This window comes from Manis pentadactyla, chromosome 3 (genome assembly GCF_030020395.1).
Source record: "Manis pentadactyla isolate mManPen7 chromosome 3, mManPen7.hap1, whole genome shotgun sequence".
Classification (NCBI taxonomy): domain Eukaryota; kingdom Metazoa; phylum Chordata; class Mammalia; order Pholidota; family Manidae; genus Manis; species Manis pentadactyla.
The window spans coordinates 57912728-57931340 of record NC_080021.1 but is presented as its reverse complement, the minus strand read 5'-3'; the positions used below and the strand labels follow the sequence as shown (position 1 = coordinate 57931340).

General features: G+C 42.8%; 1 protein-coding gene across 1 annotated transcript in view; it reads right to left on the bottom strand.

Annotated features, from left to right (window-relative positions):
• ZNF704 (zinc finger protein 704) overlaps positions 1-18613 on the bottom strand; it is a 222127-nt gene that overhangs the window by 19109 nt on the left and 184405 nt on the right. The window contains exons 5-7 of the mRNA XM_036919445.2: positions 12012-12112; positions 7752-8019; positions 5460-5564 (exon numbers count right to left, since the gene is read on the bottom strand). Coding sequence (XP_036775340.2) covers positions 5460-5564; positions 7752-8019; positions 12012-12112 — 474 coding nt within the window. The remainder of the gene's footprint in view (positions 1-5459; positions 5565-7751; positions 8020-12011; positions 12113-18613) is intronic.

Here is an 18613-nt window from a genome sequence, read left to right as displayed (position 1 = left end):
GACACTTCAGCATTGCTTGGAAGAGCTGGGTGATGACCTATGGGATGCCTTAAGAAAGAGAGACAGTTATTAAGAAGACAGGTCACACTCCAGGAAGATACGTTAGCAGCGAGGAAGGAGGCAGCCTGAGAATCCATGATGCGAGAGGCTGTGGGGGAGGGGGAGGAAAGAGCTGTGCCTTCAGCCCCTGAGATGGGAGAGGAGATGTTGGGAGAGGATGAGGGTGTATGGCCGAGGGCTGATTTGTTGCCGAGGCCACCACCTGAGACACCAGCCTCTCCATATTAAAGGCCTGCTTGGTTGTAATTAAGAAAATAAAAACACAACAACTGCGGGCTCTTCAGGGGGAGGAGCTACCCCTCCCCAGGTTGAGGAGCACTCCATGCTCCACCCCTAAACCCAGGATGAATTGGTGGACATGTGCATTCAGTTTCTGCAGAAGCCGTTGGAACCTCTGTCTATGTGGTTCTCTGGGATATGGGGGGTGGAAAACATTGCTATGTCAGGGTCTGAAATGGGTAGACTGGCTTCCCTAATGACTCACCCTTCCCTCGGGCAGTGGTTGCATAGTGCCCATTATACCTCAGGGAATCAGGAGCTTCTGGATTGGCTGACAGCAGCCATCAGGGCAGTTTGGCCTAATCAGGGTGATTTACCATCCTTACTAACCAGCTGGAAAATGTATGCAGAGCTCCAGCAGGTGTTATGGGAGCTAGGCATGAAAAATATCATCTATAATATGGACCCCCAGGGCTCTGATGAGTTGTTTACTGTAGGAATGAGGAATCTGGTGCTGCATACAGTTCTCCCATCTCTCTTTGGATTCCTAGTGACTATTCTTGCTCCCTACATAGGGCAACCCATAAGTGAGGCTATTTGTACTTTAGCCGATCTGGGGGAGGTTGAAACAATAAGAGCACGGAAGGAAGTATGGGCTATGACTGAGAGGAGAGGTGCAAAGGGCCCTGTGAAGGTCTCGAGGAACTACATGTGGGTTGATTTGATAAAGGCCAGGATAGAAAAACTTGATGGGCAGCCCAATAGGATCTTGTTAGAAATGTGGCACTAATTAAAGCCAGACAGCAGTTCCAGCTGCTGAGGTCCAGGACACAGAAGCCGGAGGAAAAGCCCCATGTCTGGCCCGTGTCCCTGCAAGACTTCCTGGGGGACAGTACTCAGGATCTACCTGGACCCTCACCACCACAGGAGGACGATTGGGCATCTCAGTTTGACTGGAGCGGGGGCGGTCAAGGCCCCTACCTTGGGGGACATGGTGGAGACCAGACGTCACATGTAGAATTAGCAATTCATTGGTTCCCCCATGAATATACAATGTGTCCAGGCACTGGTGGACACAGAAGCTGAATGTTCTCTGATTTATGGTAACCCTGAGCATTTTCCTGGGACCCCTGCTGTGATAGATGGCTGTGGGGGAAAGGCAGTTAGAGTGAAGAATGTCCAAATCTTCACTCTAAGATTGGGGATAGGGCATTTAACCCCAAAGGAGTATACTGTGTGCATTTTTCCCATCCCTGAATATTGGGGGTTGATAGCCTGCAGGGCCTGTGGTTATAGACCACTGCAGGTGAGTTCAGACTGAGGGTATGTGGTAAAGGCAGTTCTGAGGGGACATACTAAGCACCTGCCTGTACCTCTGCAGGTGACAAATACTAAGCAGTATAAATTGCCTAGGGGACACAAGGAAACTGGAGAAACTCTACAGGAGTTGGAGAAGGTGGGCATCATAAAGCCCACTCATAGTCCTTTTAATTCCCTGCTGTGGCCAGTGGAAATGCTGGAGAGCTCCTGGCATATGACCCTGGATTACAAGGAATTGAATAAAGTCACACCCCCTTTGCATGCTGCTGTCCCCTCTATAGCAGCCCTTATGGACACCCTCAGTCATGAACTAGGAACATATCATTATGTTGTGGACTTTGCTAATGCTTTCTTCTCTATTGACATAGCACAAGAAAGTCAGGAACAGTTTGCCTTCATGTGGAAAGGATGGCAGTGGACATTCACTGTCCTTCCACAGGGTTACCTCCACAGTCCCACCATTTGTCACAGACTTGTAGCCCAGGACTTGGCCACATGGAAGAAACAGCAAACGGTGCAGCTGTATCATTGCATTGATGATATCATGCTCACATCTGATTCTCTTGCAGATTTAGACGGGGCAGTTCCTAGACTGCTGCAACATCTACAGGAGAAAGGATGGGCTGTGAACAGCACCAAGGCTCAGGGACCTGGTTTGTCAGTAACATTATTGAGGGTTGTCTGGTCAGGTAAAACTAAAGTTATCCCAGAAGCGTCATAGACAAGGTCCAGGTTTTCCCCATCCCTACCACTGTGGTAGTATTACAAGAGTTTTTGGGTCTTTTGGGTAACTGGAGAGTGTTTATCCTGCACTTGGTACAAATTCTAAAGCCCTTATACTTGTTGGTATGAAAGGGCATCAGGTGTGACTGAGATGAAACATGTGCAGCTGCTTTTACTGATGCTAAGCAAGCAGTCAAGGCCATACAGGCCTTGAGGGTAATGAACTCATCAAGGTCCTGTGAGCTAGATGTTTATATAACTGAAGATGGTTATGGATGGGGCCTTTGACAGTGGCTTGAAGGGAGACACCAGCCTTTTGGATTCTGGTCACAACTATGGAGCCCGTCACTGGAATAGCTCCAACCAAGGTAATAACCACCTATCCTGTCTCAGGGTGGGTGCAAGACTGTTGGTTGCTTTTCTTGCATGTCGTACAGATCAACAAACCACCAAAAAGGGCCTAGAGTGTCTCTTTGCCACCTGTGGTTGGCCACTGGTGACTGAGAACACTTTACTGGACATGCATTATAAAAATGGCTGTAACAATTAGGAATAAAGTGGAAGTTTCATGTACCATATAACTCCACGAGGGCAGGCATGATAGAGAGGTACAATGGTTGAAATCTGGCCTGAAGTCGGACACCATAGTTTATGGGGCTGGTCAGTTTGCTTATGGACAGTGCTACAGCATTTGAATGAATAGCCCCAAAAAGGAGCCTTGAGCCCTGTGGACATGCTAACACACATTGCTGACTCTCCTATATAAGTGTATGTGCAAACCAAGGAGGAGTTATTGAAGCCAGGATATGACCAGTAGAGCAACATCCTGCTGCCAGCCCCAACTGTACTAAACCCTGGAGACACTGTTGAATGGATGTGGTCCTGGACTTTTTGACACATGGACCAATGATGGCTGGCCCTTCTGTCACCTTGGGGAAACTCCTGGAAGCTGGCCTCTTGTGTATTTCTTGAGTAACAGCAGAGCCACCCCCAAAGATCATGGGAGTGTACCCAAAACGTCCAGGAGGTAAGAGCAACTTATGGGGAAGTTTTGTTTTGTCTTTATGGCCAGTGCATGTACCTCCAATAGCCCTATGTACTGACCCATCTATAACTCCCACAGGGAGGAGGGTGAAAGTCTGGTATGCTAGACCAGGACGAGATCCCATTCCTTCCACTGTCCTATCACAGGACTACTCTTTTGCATGCATCCTACCTGATGGGCAAGGTTTGCCTATGCTGGTGTCATTAAAACATGTATCTTATCACCCTTAAGGTTATTTTTGCCCCCCTGGTTGCAGTTGCCACGTGATGATTGCTCTGAACTCCCTACCTGTTCAGCTATTGATTACCTGTGGAATGGGTGAGCTATGGACTAAATCTGTATAGGACTTTGAATTTAGCTTAATTTTCTGGCTTGAGGATTATCATGATTTTATTGCTGTTGTTATTGTATGTTATTAGTCTGGTTACAGTGCTCCAGTTTTGTCACACAAGGGCCATTGCGGAAGATGGGGAGCGAGTAGACTGTGAGGTGAGATTTCTGGAGGGGCTGTGGGTAAAAATTCAGTATTTCCAGAATCTTTCGCCTGGCCTTAGTGCATCTGCCTATCAAAGGTGTTTCCAAGGGGTGGAGAGAAGTAGTCCATCTCCATATCAATAAGTACTTACAAGGGGGAGTGAGGGCATATCTGGACGAGAGGGGTTGGGTGGGGCCCCTTTTTGCAGCCCGGTCAGCAGAAGTGGATGACTGCTTGTAAGCAATAAATGGGTTTCTCCCGCTTCATTTCTCCCTTTGACTGATTTGAGTTTCAAAGGTATTTTGTCCCGGGATTTTCCCCCTGGAGTTACAGAAGGGTCGTCTCAAATGTGATATCGAGAGCCACTCTGGTCTTTTTGTCTACCAAAAAAAAGTCCCCAGAAAACCGACTGTTGCCCTTTGACACCCATCTTCTAGATCATTATTCCTGCCAGAAGCAAACCTAGTACCTACATGCCTAAGCTGTCTCTTCTCATGTCTACAAACAAGATCCCTCATTGAATTCTTGCTCTTTCAGACTGACAAGCAGTTACCACTTTTCAATGAAGCAGGAAACTTTCACAATTACTCCAGATCCACGAAATTGTTTAAAAATCAAATTTCAGGAGTATTTTCTGGAGGCCACAAATTTCCCAACTGCTTTCAGCAGGATGCTTTTCACTGTAGGTTATCAGCCTAGGGAATTTAATAAATATTCATCAGTAGAGTACAACCACTTTCATTTTTATCAGCTCCACAGGAGGTTTTAATATTTGCTGGAAACTTGTAGGAGTGGCCAGTAGAGCACAATAAGAGGCTTTTGAGTTCCTTGGGGAGAGGGGTGGTGAGGAGAAAAATAAGGTTAATATGTGTTATCCTAAGTCAGTTTCTGAACCTTATTGGGAGTTATAAACCACCTTGAGCATCAACAGTGTGTGGGGCTACGGATGTACTGTGATAAGCTATAAAAGACCTGATATATATTTAAATGAATGGTTAGGAATGAAGTTAATTCATGGTAATTTATCAGATAAGCAATCGTTTAATGTCAAATCAATTCTCATATGCTACTTAAACCTGACTGCATGTTTCACTACTCATTTGTTTTCAAATTACCCATCAGCATGAGTTATTCAGGCTTTGGAAGAAAAATGATTTCATTTTTCTTTTGAACCTTTAAATGACATATCCACAAACAATAATTTCGAAGTCATGAGTCTTATAAAGTTAGTCATAATGAAAAACACCATTAATGTACAGGGTCTTTTTCTTTTATGTTCAGGGTCTGAGTTCAGCTATGAATTTTATAAAGTCTTTTGGAAACATACAATCAACACAGAAAATCTCGATTTATTTCCAACAAGCTGTTTATCAACAGCTGTAATACTCTCCTGGTTTTCTAAAATACCAGTCAAAATACCTTTTTTTTTTGCATAGAGGTTGGGCCTGCCTGGACCATGAGATAGACACCTTGCTGAGGAGTTTGCAAATATCACTTAAGAAATAGAGTACTTCTGGTGTTCTGATTTTTGTCTTTTTCTCACATGCTTTTACAGTTTGTTTGCTAAATTTATGTTTGGCTTTGACCGGATTTCTGGATTTTTGTTTTCCTACTTACTGGAATGCCTGTGAAGGTAACTGGAGGAGACTGCCAAGAAATGCTGAAGCTGCTGCCATTGGGGGTGAATTTGGCCGATCCTGGAATGGTCATGGGGGGCGTGGCCTGTTAAATAGAAAATAAAGTTGTTATGAAAAAGTATTTTTCCTCAGATTCTTAAGCTGTCATTACTGAAGTAGGGCCTCAGAAATGACCTCAGCCTGCATGAATAACTTAGACTAGTTATCTAATAGGAAAAGATTAAACACAAAGAGAGTAGCTAGAAATAAACTTTTTTTATATATCTAAGCAATCTACCTAAAGTATAAAAGACTTCTGATACCTGAAGCCATTTAATGGATCATACACACACATACCTATTTCAGGACACCTGAGATACAATTCCTCACCATCAGTGGTGAGGGAAATCAACACTTCTATACAGTGGTGGTGAGTGTATAAATTGGTACATTTTGGGAGGGTGATTTGGCAATATGTATAAAAATTCTTAGTATTTTGTATGTTAGCTATTCCACATCTAGGATTCATTCTAAGGAGATGGATACAAGGCTGTTCACTGCAGAACCGTGTGTATATTATATTAAAAAAACTGGAAACACAAATGCCCAATAATAGGGAAACAGGTAAGTAAATCAGGATATACTCACAAAGCCATTAAAAATGGTGTTGTTCAAGAATACTCATAGGTATGGGAAACTGTTCATGATATATTAAGTGGAAAAAACAAAGCATAGTAAAATCTATACTCAACAGATTCCTTTGAAAAAAAAAGAGTTTACATACACACACAGAACAAAGTCTTGAAGGACATACAAAAACTATTAATAAAGGGGGATTTCTTGTTCTTGGCACTAGGATGAATTTTCTTTCTTTGCTGATGTTTTTATATTTTCTGTGCTAAACATTTGTAATCATTATTGACAGAAAAATCCCAATATTATGTGTATATGGTTTAGGAAGGGCCTTCTAGATCACCTAGTATGTGTTTAAGTCTCATTATAAAGATGAGCAAAATAATTTAATTCAGGTGGTTCAAGCCCATGATTCTAGACCTCAATGTAACACTGACAAACAAGAACAAAGGAATGAATTATTCTTTTTTACCAACATGACAAGAGTCAGGAATGAAATGTATTGCATCAACAAATTTAACAATTAGCTCTATTTCATTGCTCTTGATTTTCAGTCTACTAAATAAGTGGCTGAATTCTTTCTGTACAGGTTTAATTTTTCTAATTATAAATACAGTTGCTAGTGGCAGGGTTTTGTAACTGGCACCATTGGAAAATATCTTGGCAATACACAGCGAGAACCATAAACTGTTCATGTTATACCCTCTGACTCAATAATTACCCTTCTGGGAATTCAAAGGAGAAAAAAAGCTACTGGCACAGAGGTGCCCACAGTTATTAATGATACTGAAAAAACTGGATAGAGTAAAAAATAGATAATAATAAAAGCATGATTAAAACAATTTGGTGTTTTGACTTAATTGAATACTAGTCAGTTACATGGAAAATGCTTATAAAACAAGGATGAGAGGACATAATTACAAACACGGATGGGAGAATCTTTTTTCAAGTTGCATAAGGTAGTTATGAATTACCTACTTAGTTAAGGGTTAATAACTTCAGGAGGAAAGGAGCTTTAATCCTGTCCTGCATTCGTAGGATTCGTCTCTAAGTTCTCAGACTGTAGAGTGACACAGGACCACATGGAGGGTCTGGTACCACACACACTGCTGGCCTCCCTGCCCCCAGGCTGCCAGCTCCTGGTCCAGTAGGTCTGGAGCCATCTCAAGTATTTACTTTGAACAGGTTCCAAGGTGATACTGATATTGTTGATTTGGGGAACACTGACAACCACTGCTCTAATCTAAGAGGGTTAGCTACCAATTCAGAAGGCAGGGCATGAAGTCCCCGATTTGGGGTGCAGGACGAGTCTGTTATTGTGCCAAGGCTTTCCAGTGCTCAGCTTTTCATTTATCTTTTATTTAACTGGTTCTTATAAGCACCCTTCTGAGGGCTCTATAATATTAAGGATTTTAATCATCCTAACAACTTCTAAGGGATCAGGTCTCCAGTCAGTACTGGGGAGTCCAGAAACCCATAGGGTCCCATCTGTGTGAGATCTTGGCTTTAAAAGAGAAAAAGAAAAAACAAACTCAGCAAATGGGCTACCGGGTGTGATGCCTTTTTCTTCCACTGTTGCCCTTTACTCACAGGTCAGAACACTACTGCTTTTGTTTTTCAAGAGTCACAGTGATTACTCTCATGGTCTCTTGCCAGTCACCTGGTAAGCATGGTCAGTGTGCACGAGGTAGAGGGTGGTGGGAGCTGAGCGGCTCAAGGGTGTCATCAATTTAGTCTCAGTTTTGGCACAAGGAGTTTCTGTTCGGCTTGAATCTGGGATGGGGAAAGTAGGAGGCGAAGCCAGAGACTGGGAGGGTGAAACTGGGGCCAGGCTGCTCAGTCCATCTGCCACCGAGTCTGTGTTGAGCTTGATTTCAGTGTAATAAAAGTCTTCTTCTCCATCACTGTAGTCAGAGTCCCCAACACGTCTAATGCAAAAGAGAGCAAAATAATCAAAATAAGCCAATCCATTTCTTGCCTCTAAATCTTGTACATGCTGTTCCTTCTGTCTGGAATGCTTTTCCTGTCTTGTCTGCCTGGCAAAATCTTACTTATTCTGCCACACTCAATTCAATTGTCCACTTCCAGGAAAGACTTCCTTGACCCCTCAAAGCAATTTATTCAATCATGCAATCAAATATTCAACAGTTTATTGAGAATCTATGTCCAGGTACTCTTCTAGAGCCTCCTGAAAGCACAGTCAACAAATGATAGATTCTGCCCTGATAAAACTTACAGTCTAGTAGGAGAGGCAGACGAGAAACCCATAAAGAAATAGATATTTAATATATTAGGTAGTGATAAATACCAGAAAGAACACTTCATTAGCATTACAAATGCCTTAAGCAGGGTAAGTGATGGGGGTGGGGAACAGCATTTTAAATAGAGTGTTCAGGGGAAAACTTTCTGAAAAGGGGACATTCGAGCAAAGACCTGAATGAGGTATGGGAGAAATCTGTGCCTGAAGCCATGGGAGGAATGCACGGTGAAGAGCAGCACCTGGGGTGGGTGGGCTTGGTGTGTTCCAAGAAGGGCAGAGAGGCCCGTGGCTGGTGCTCAGGACACCAAGGCGAGAGTGAGGAGAGAAGAGTGGGAATGAAGGCAGAGGCGAGATTGCATGGGGCTGAGTGACCCATGGGAAAGGTTTTGGGTTTTATTCTGAATGTGAAGAAAGCCACTGGAGGTTTTGAGGAATCTAAGTTACTTTTCTAAAGGGTCACTCTGGCTATTGTCTGGAGAATAGCAGACAGGGTTGGGGGTGGAGGGTGAGGGGTGGGAATCGGGGGGTGTGGGCAAGAGCAGGAGTGGGAGGCTGGCAAGGAGGCTGGTGCCACTGACAATCCAGATGAGTGGCTGATGGTGTCTGGGCAAGAGGGTGGTGGTGGAAGTGGTGAGAAGTCAAATTTGGGATGTATTTTGAAGATTAGGAGTTAGACTTAACTTCTATTAGATCCTTTGTGCTCTCTTGGAAGTGGGTTCATTTAATTTAATTTACTTTAATTACTTGGCACATTTCTGTTTTAACCTCTGCTCCCAGGACTGATTCTCCAGGGCTATGTCCTGTTCATCCTGTGTCACTCTGCAGATAGCAGCGAATCTGGCCTAGAGCGGTGCCTGTTCAAGGTTGAATGGATGAAGGAATGAAACTGATGTTGAGCACAGTGATTGCCAGCAGGAATTCTGGAGTCAGATTTTCTAGGTTCACATCCTGATACCTTCTAGCTGTGTGTGTGGTTTTGGCAGCACACATGACCCAGGACCTCAGGTTCTTCCTGTATAAAATGAGGATAATCACAGTGCCTGCTTGTTGTGAGGACTAAGCAAATAAAACATACAGTGCTTAAAAGTGTACCTCATACATAATAAGCACTAAGTGCTTATTAAAGAAAAATAAGGTTGATGTTAGAAGGCCTCAGTTTTTACTATCACTGGAAAAAGTTTCTTCTTGGTGCTTTCAAATGGAAAGTCTACTAGGGAACATTGTACTTTTCCATAGGAAGTTTTGAGTAAAATAAAATATCTATAGCCTTAGAAAACATTTATAGAATTTGTGAATTTCAGAACAGTGGTGCAAATCCAGCAACCTGGTTCTATGGGAGTGCCTCTCTCTGTACATCTCCCTTCCATGGGGTAATGTCACGCTTTATGAACATATCCTGTGGCAGTAGATCACTGCCTTGAAATAAAGTTTTTTCCCACTTTAACAATCCCTGTATAGAACCTAAAATAAAAATCTCCCCCTCTCCTCAGCCTTTCTGTTCAGCCAAATCAGTGGCTTCTCCCAGCCTCTCTCCATTTCCCCTGAGCTTTTAGGCAAGGCGTCTGGGGAGGTGTCTCTGTACTGTATCAGGTCTGGTGGCACTTGGCTTTCTGACAAGAATACCATTAAAGACCCCAGAGAGTGGGTGAAAGAATGTGCATCTGTTCTATTCCTGTCCCCACTTCCTGTCCAGTAAAAGGCAGGCTGAGCTGCTACTGGCTGCTGAGTGCTACTAATAGACACACAGGCCTGGGGGAAATTGTGCATCCTACAGGGGGATAAATCAGGATCAGCCCCTGGTGTACAAGAATGGAGTGAGGTTTAAGAGAATACAGTGTACTTTTTATACTGGCATGGTGTGCACTGCAGCTGTATCAGATGCAAGATATATTTTTGGAAGGCTTTGGTATGCTTCCCCAACCCCCATCCCCTTGCCAACACTCATTAAAAATGTCCCATCATCCTATAGTCACATAATTGAACTCATGGATTTAAGGCAAAGGCGGTTCCTCTCCCAGTCCATGAGAGAGCTCAGGCCCCAGGCTTCACATACACAGCCTTGGTGTCCTGCTGACCCAGGGCCATTCCTGTACAGTGGCTGGCAAGGTTGTGAATCTTAATTCACCAAGGCAATTTTAAAAGCACAGAGTAGAAAAAGAATTATAGGGAAGCAAATGCAGTGGCTGCATTTTGAATTCCACCCAGCGTGAGAGCACCCTAGGAGCTCAGAGGAAAACTGTGCGATACCACTTAGAGTTTATACATACATACATGGCATGGACTTCTCCTGAATCAGGTTCAATTTTCTGGGCAGATCGACTTTAAAACAAATACCCCAGCTCCTGATAATAATTTCTGGAAGCTCTTTCTAGACCTTTACATGACTGAGCTATTTACATTGTGAGTTGTCCTGACAATGAGGTTTGAGGGGAGGCTGCAGGATTTCCTAACCCTGTGGCTTTAGGAACAGGAGGAAGGGCGTTTTGCCCCATGGTGTTTCATGTTTCAGCGCAGCATTTCTTGGAAGATGAAGGTGCACCCCGAGGCTAGGGCAGCAGAAGTCCAGCCTTGCTGGGCCGCACCCAGAGAGCTTAGTGACTTTCTGCAGGCTGTGCTGTGGAAGGGCCTGGCTGTGTCCCCAGACTCCTAGTGGTTCAGGAGCTACATTCCTGCTTCTCTCCACAGTCACTGAAGGAGCCCACTATACAGCAAAATCACCTCAGAATCCATGTTTATTTTCTTTTTATACCACTCTTTCTGAATGATGCATTTCCTAAATTTACTCTTGGCTGGACAAAGTGACTGTAGTGTTTATTTCTCAACACTCAGCTTGTTATAAGGACTCCTCTGTGTCCAAGCACCTGGGGGCTTGGTTGTACATTTGTCTTTACCTTGTGCCTACTATCTATCCTTAGAGCTTCCAAGGTCTCTTCTAGGCCCCAGACTCCTGGAAAAAAAAGACCCAGAGACGAAAGGACAGAGCTATGAACCAAAGCTGCCCTCTGGTGTGGCCCTTAATCACTGTTGCTTGAAACTCTTACCTTTCTTAGGTTTTCATGTAACACAAGGAAATGTGTAGATTGTACAACCAAAGGGCTTATTTGAGTAACAGAAAATGATAGAGCCAGGTCATCAGGCGTTAGAAGCAGCAGCATTTGATTGACACAGTGGCTCCTAAGCCCTTTTATATGCCTCTGTGGCTCAAAGTCATGAATGCACTTCAGAGTGAAAAATGCACATTTAATTTTACAGAAAATGTCAAGAAGTCCAAGGATGCCCTAGCCTACCCTAGCGTTTTATATTTTATAAATCTCTCTCACATACATTTTATTTATGATCCTCACACAAGACCTTGCAGGACTGATATCATTATTATTAGCCTCATTTTCAGAGGGAATGAGGTTCAGAGCAGTGACTTACCTAATGTCACTTACTAAGTAGGTTAAGGAGGCTTTACAACTCCAAATCCACGTTCTTTCCATTGTGCCTTATTGGCCTATATGGTCTGCAGTGACCACCTCCATAGTGACTGGGAAGACCAAGGCAGCCCAGCCTCTCTTCCTGTGCTCAGAACTTCTGAAGTACATTGTGGTGAGTACGGGTGGCCCTAGACTGAACTGAGGGTGGCAACAGTGTACTATCCAGGGAGGACGGCCTTACCCCAGATGAACCGTCCGGATGTGTTTCTGGATGCCTGCTGCAGTGCTCAGCACCTTCCCACAGTTTTTCCAAAGGCATTTGAACATCACCTTCATGGAGTTCTATAATGGGGAGAGAAAGTTACATTAAAATGAAAACTAACCAATTAATATTTTTTTCTGTCATCTTAACATATTTTTCCTTCATTAGAAAAGTAACAGCTTCCCATCCTCTTGACTATAGCTCAGCACACCTTTTTAGGAAACTGTCCAGTGGTGAGGATTGTGTGACCTCAGACATTTTCCTGCATCCTTTATGAATACTGAGCTCTGCTGGAATATTTAATTTACTTTCATTAAAGTGGTCACAGTGTCATTGAGGCATTAACGAGTGTCCAGCATTCACTGAGCACTTACCATGTACCACGTGCTGTTCTAAGAACAATAATAGTACCTGTCTCATAGGGTTATTAGGAGGAGTAAATGAGATCTTGAAATATCATTTAGCACAACACTGACAGGCATAATTATTTAGCCAGTGGCACTTATTATGGTATTAGGATGATGATACTTCCTGGAGGGAATCTGGCAGGGAATGATTTTTCTCTAGGGAGGGCACTTGTTGTTGGGATGCTGTCTCTCTGCTGACTGATTCAACAGTTACTTCCATGTGCTCACCAAGCCCCATGTCCCCTTCCTCCTGGGCGGACAGACAGACCTCATTTCCTAGCCTTCCTTGAAATCAGGTGGGATCATCTGACAGAATTAGGGCCAATGGACTGTGAGCAGAAGTGATGTACACTCCTTCTAAGCCTCGTCCCTCAGCCTGCTCTGCTGACTAGATACAGAGGACACCCAGGGAACCTGGGAGACAGCAGAACCACAAGATTAGGGGCTTCTTAATCTTTCATTTGCTATAATCCTTTTGGCAGTCTCATGAAACCTATGGACCTCTTCTCACAATACTGTTTCTAATGTTTAAAATAAGATATATAGAATTACAAAGAAAACTATATTAAAATACATTTATCAAAATATCAACAATATTTTGTATTATGGTAATATATGTATTTTTTCATTAAACTATAAGATCGTGAAGTGAATCTAGTAACCACCAAAATTCAAAGTAGTGTTAAGAATAAATGACATCTCACAATATCTGCACAACCTGCAATGTGATATGAAACCATCTATGATGATAGGAAAGTCATAGGTGGCACTATATTAATGTGGTGTGATGCCTTCAATCTTAACTGCAAGAAATGCTAAATTATAGTTAAGAGGTAATGACAATAATGATATACTTTTTCCTCGATCCAAGTTCTCAATCCAGTCCCTGAATTTGGACCTCTGGACTCCAGGTTAAGCACTTCTGCACTAGGAAGAAAGAGCCTGGGTCCCTGGAGGACCATGTGGAGCAGAGGCACCCCTATTCTTACTGAACTGATTGGACTGTCACATGAGAAATAAGTAAACCTTTATGATTTGAAGGTATTGAGACTTAGAAGTGGATTATTCCAAAAGTAAGCCTACCCTGACTGATAAACATAATAGTTCACCTTCCCTGAATTGATGTTATTGATGTAGCTTTGTTTATGAGTCTAGTAGGATTTCTGCCATCAAGTCCTTTTGGTCCCACCAATGTATACCCCATTCTAGAGGCCATGATTTATACACTGAGACGATGACTCATCCAGCTATTCCTGAGGGGATCAGTATCCTGATCCAGACAGCCACCCCACTTATGACTTTCTTAATTGAAAAGGCACTTGGAAACTTTCAGAACTGAGGAGTATCCTGTTTTTGGGGAACAGTCACTTTCAGCATGGCAAATGGAGGACACAGCAGCACACTGCTGCAGTCTGCTAGAGTAGATCAGTGACAGCAGATCCCACCCTTCCTGTGGGCTTTGTGAGCCCAGTGGCCTGCTGAGCCCCATAAGCTCTGTCCAGGTGGCTAAAATTCATGACACAGCAACAGCGCCTTCCTGCTACAGCTTGTGGGCAACACAGGCAGCTCGGTGATGCTCTGCAGGGCAGTACTGAGCTCTAGGAGTGCAGCTACAAGGAGCTGGAGCTGTTATAGGGATGTGAAGGAAGCTGAGAAGCAAAGGCATAATTGGGAGACTTTAAAGTACATGATCCTGATGAGTCTGTGTTTATTCTAAGGAGACAGTTCATAAATTACAGGCTCCCTGATGTCTTTGGGCCCCTGCTCTAAACACATGGGATGTAAGACGAGCCAATGAGGGAAGAGTTTAAATCCCGCCTCCCAGCCCCCAAGGTTCACAAAAAGGAATTCTGCTTGGTATTTTTTATTCAAAGCATATGATGACTTAACAATATTAATGTACAAATCCTCCCATGATGAGTTCTTTCTGCCCATTTTTCAAATGATGAAGCTACACTAACTAAAAAATATCTTCCACTTAAGGGAATTAAAGTCTCAAACTGAAATTACAGGTATCTGAGAGTCCAAAGAGCTGTCTGGAAATAAGTCATGATAGATGAAAACACTTTGATTCTCCCCAAACCTTTTTGCTGATGGTATTCTTTCATTTGTCAAACTAAATAGCCATTTGGTGAGGAATATTCCTGGTGCTGGGGGAAGAGAGCAAAATGAGCAAAGAAGCTGTTCTCCAGGAACTTGCATCGAGTGGCAAGAGACACAAGTGATAAGAAATGATAACGATTTCAAATATGGTAAAACTTCACTGGGGGTGGGGCTGCCTTCGGGCAGAGAAGGCCTCTAGAAGGCGACTTTTGATCTGGGACATGACAGTTGAAGGAGCCAGCCATTGTAAGGGCTGGAGTTTCCCAGGCAGAAGAAAGAGTTCCTGCAAAAGCCTGAAGGTAGGGAAGAGCCTGACATGCGAGAGGGTCAGAGAGGACAGTGAGTTTAGAGGGAAATGAGAGAGGGAGCGATCTGTGCAAGATGTAGGGGAGAGGAAGGAGGGCAAGACTGGGGAGGGTCTTGTGGGTGAAGGTGAGCAATTTGGGTTTTATTCTAGAGTAAAAAAGAAACAATGGAAAGGGTTTGAGCAGGGGAGTGACATTCTATGATTTTAGTTAAAAAAAAAAAAATCACTCCGTTTTGGGGAGAGAGCAAGTTCACCAGTGCTGTCCTGTCACAGGTCAGGGAAGATGGCGGCTTGGAAGGTTTGGGCCGTGAGGATGGAGAGAAGTAGACACATACAAAACACCGGGGAGGCAGATCCAGCAGTACTTGCTATTGGGGTGAACATGTGGAATGTTAGAAGTGATGGTACTAAAGATGACTTCTGTAGTTGGGTGAACTATGGTTCTGTTTTGAGTGTTAACTTTGAGAAACCTATTACACATCAATACAAGGGGACAAGACAGACATTGGGTATATGAGTCCGGGACTTAGGGAAGGCTAGGGCTAGAGATACAAATTTGGAGTCAGGAGCTGAAGGATTACTTAAACTTAGGTCTGGATGAGATCATTTAAGGGAAAATGCAGCTAGAGACGGTTTTGAGGCCTGGGGACACTGCAGCAGCCAGTATTTCAAGCTGGAGATGGAAAAGAAACAGTCAGAGAGAGAGAGAAGTAATCAAGACCATGTGGTATTACCAGCACAAATAGAAGGAAGTGTTTCAAGAAGGAAGATGCAACCAGCTGTGTTAACGAGGACTGGGAAGTGTCTTGTGGATTTGGCATATGGAGGCTGTCAGTGGCCCAGACAAAAGCGGGTTTCATAGCGTAATGGGAATGTAAGTCAGATTGTCATGGATTGGAGATTAAGTGGGATTTAAGGAAGTGGAGAGAGTAAATGCCAACTTTTTCAAGAAACTTGGCTGATATGTGAGCAGTCAAGGGAGGATTAGTAAAGATGAGTGATACTAAAGTGAGTCTTTATGCTGATGGGAATGATTGCAAAGACCAGAAGAAGCTGACAGTGTCATAGGGGGGTGGGGGCTCACCACAGGGAGATCCTGCAGGAGGCAAGAGGAGATAAGCATTGGCGCCTACATCCCAGGTGCAAGGGTCACCGTGGATGACAGCAGGACAGTGTCTGTTGTGAGACAAGGGAAACTGAGTGTGGATGTAGATGCAGTTTGTTTGATGATTAAAAAATCGGCATTCCTGTCTGAATGCTTCTAATTTTTATGTGAGATAGGAAGTGGTGTCAAAGCTAAGGGCAAAGAGGCTTGATTGTGTGGGAGCTTTGAGGAGACTAGGTAAGGATGATATAATTGCTTCTGAGACTGGTAAAGGACCAGGCAAGCTATATGCTATTATTTCCATATTTATGAGGAGGGAACAAGAATTCAAAAAGTTATGAGAGTTACTCAGTGTCATTTGATGGTTCCTACCAATTAGTTAGATAAAGGCTTTCATAATCAATACAATAGTATCCCAAAACATACAAAAACAAATTCCCTTTACATCTTAGGAATTTTTTAAAGGTTCAAATGGCTGATTGTTTTAGGAAATGACAATCACAGTGGTATTTTTGTGCCATAACAAGTATTCTAAGATTGCTATTCTTATTCCTTGCAATTATATGTCAAGCATTTGTTTTTTTGATTGATAAGTAGGAAAGCTTGGTACTGATTATAGAAAAGTAAATGTCACTAGTATAACTCCTTTCCTTAGTCAGGAGGAAATAGCTAATTTAGAGGTATCAAACCCCCAAAATACAATGAAGCTGACACATATCCTAAATCCCTTGGAATTAGGATAGCTAGCAGTTGCAATTGTTTGAGTATCAACTCTTCAATTACACCCTCACTTTTTTGGGTCCTTGCTAAGGGCTCCAAAGAAAACTGTTGCCCAAAGAAAAATGATCATCTTTGCTTTTCTCTTTTGCTGGGTTTCCAAGGGGCAGTTGGGGATATACTAGATGTTTTTATCATGGTAAACTTTTTGAGAGTAGGAACTATGACTTCTTGCCAGACATTCTATTGCAGTGCCTAACAAGCACTTCCCTAAGTGTTTGTTGTGTTGAATCTTGAGAGTTGTGTTTTGGGGCCACATGAGCTACATTTGAGACATCTTTATTTAAGCATTTTGGAATTCACTTAATAGTATATGATCTATGTCCAAAGAATGTTTGTCAAAAAGATTATTGTTGTGTAGAATTGAAGATTTTGCAGCATGATTACCACTTGATTACCTTACCTGGCTGTGCCTTATCTTTTCAGTGGAGGTCCAAGGCATGCCTGGTGAACACTGAATTATAATGGTTTTCTCTTCACTCTATATAGTACTTTTTTCTTCCAACCTTAAACACCCTAAACTGGAAGCTATTAAAGAAGGTTTAAGTTCACTAAAAGAGAATGAAAAATCTGCTGTAGGAAAAGTGATTGTCTAATTTATACAGATGTAGGTCATTAGCACAAGCAATTTATGCTGACTATATTCTAGATACATTGTTAGGGAAAGGCGCTGTTGATTTGCAAGGTGGCTGCAGATGTGGACTCTGAAACATAATTACATATGGTGGGGAAACTATAAACTGTGTTGGGGAGCTAGTATTCCCAAAACCCCTTCACAGAGGGAAAGCTCTGCTCCTCTTCTGTTCGGCATTTCCTTTGAATAACACATTTCACATTTTTTTATCTTATCTTATTCCAACCTGTCAGAGCTCTGCCCTCATAATTTTCCCACATACAAATATTTGCCATCTCTAAATTTGGGGGGAAATACAGATTAAGCTTTGGAAATGCCTATAATTTTCATTCAATTCAACTTTTAGGGATTTATCTTAAGAATATCATTCAAAATGTCAGCAATGGCATATGCATAAAGATATTTACCACACTGATTTTTAGACTAGTGAAAATTAGAAATAATCTTAAATTGACAATGGAGGCTTAAATTAATTCCATACAATTGAATATTAAGGAACCTTAAAAATAAAGTATGAAAGGCTTCTTTGGTGTGAAAAAATAAGTTCCCAATTGTAGTAAGACAATTGTTGATACTTCCTATTTGCTACTACAGATTCATGCCACTCCATTTTCCACCTGGCTCAGTAGCCCTGGAAGCTGACCTTTATGCATCAATGGTCCCCTTGCTCCTGGGATTTCTGGCTGGGTTTGGCCAATGGGAGGTACTGACAGGAGGTTGAGAGGCAGGAGGAAAGACTGGAGGGCAGGAGGGTATGGATCCTCAGCTTCCTTTCTCACTGGCTGCAGGTAAGCAAAGGCTACATTTCTCCTGTAACAACTAACACTTCTCTGGTACTTCCAGTTTGGGTAACCCCTTGAGTTCTGGAACCCCTCTTTGTACTTGCCCCTTCAGGCTTAGGGTGGTGATGTTTCAGCTCCTGGGGTGCTGCAACCCCCTTCTGATTTCCTAACCCTGTCTACCTTTGTAAAGAGCCTCTTCGTTAAACTCTTCTCAGTTACCCCATTTGAGTGTACCACCTGCTTCCTGCCCAGACCTTGATGGATACAGGGGAAAAGTAGGTTACAAAAGAGTACGAAAAACATTATCTGTCCTTGGGAGGGATATATAATGCAAATAAAAAAAGCATTATTTCATGGTGAAAATATTGGGGAGGGTTATCTCATTTGTACATTAATTTTCAAATTAGTTTTACATGACATTTTACATAAACTAATTTTACATTAATTTTCCTATTTTTTATTTTAA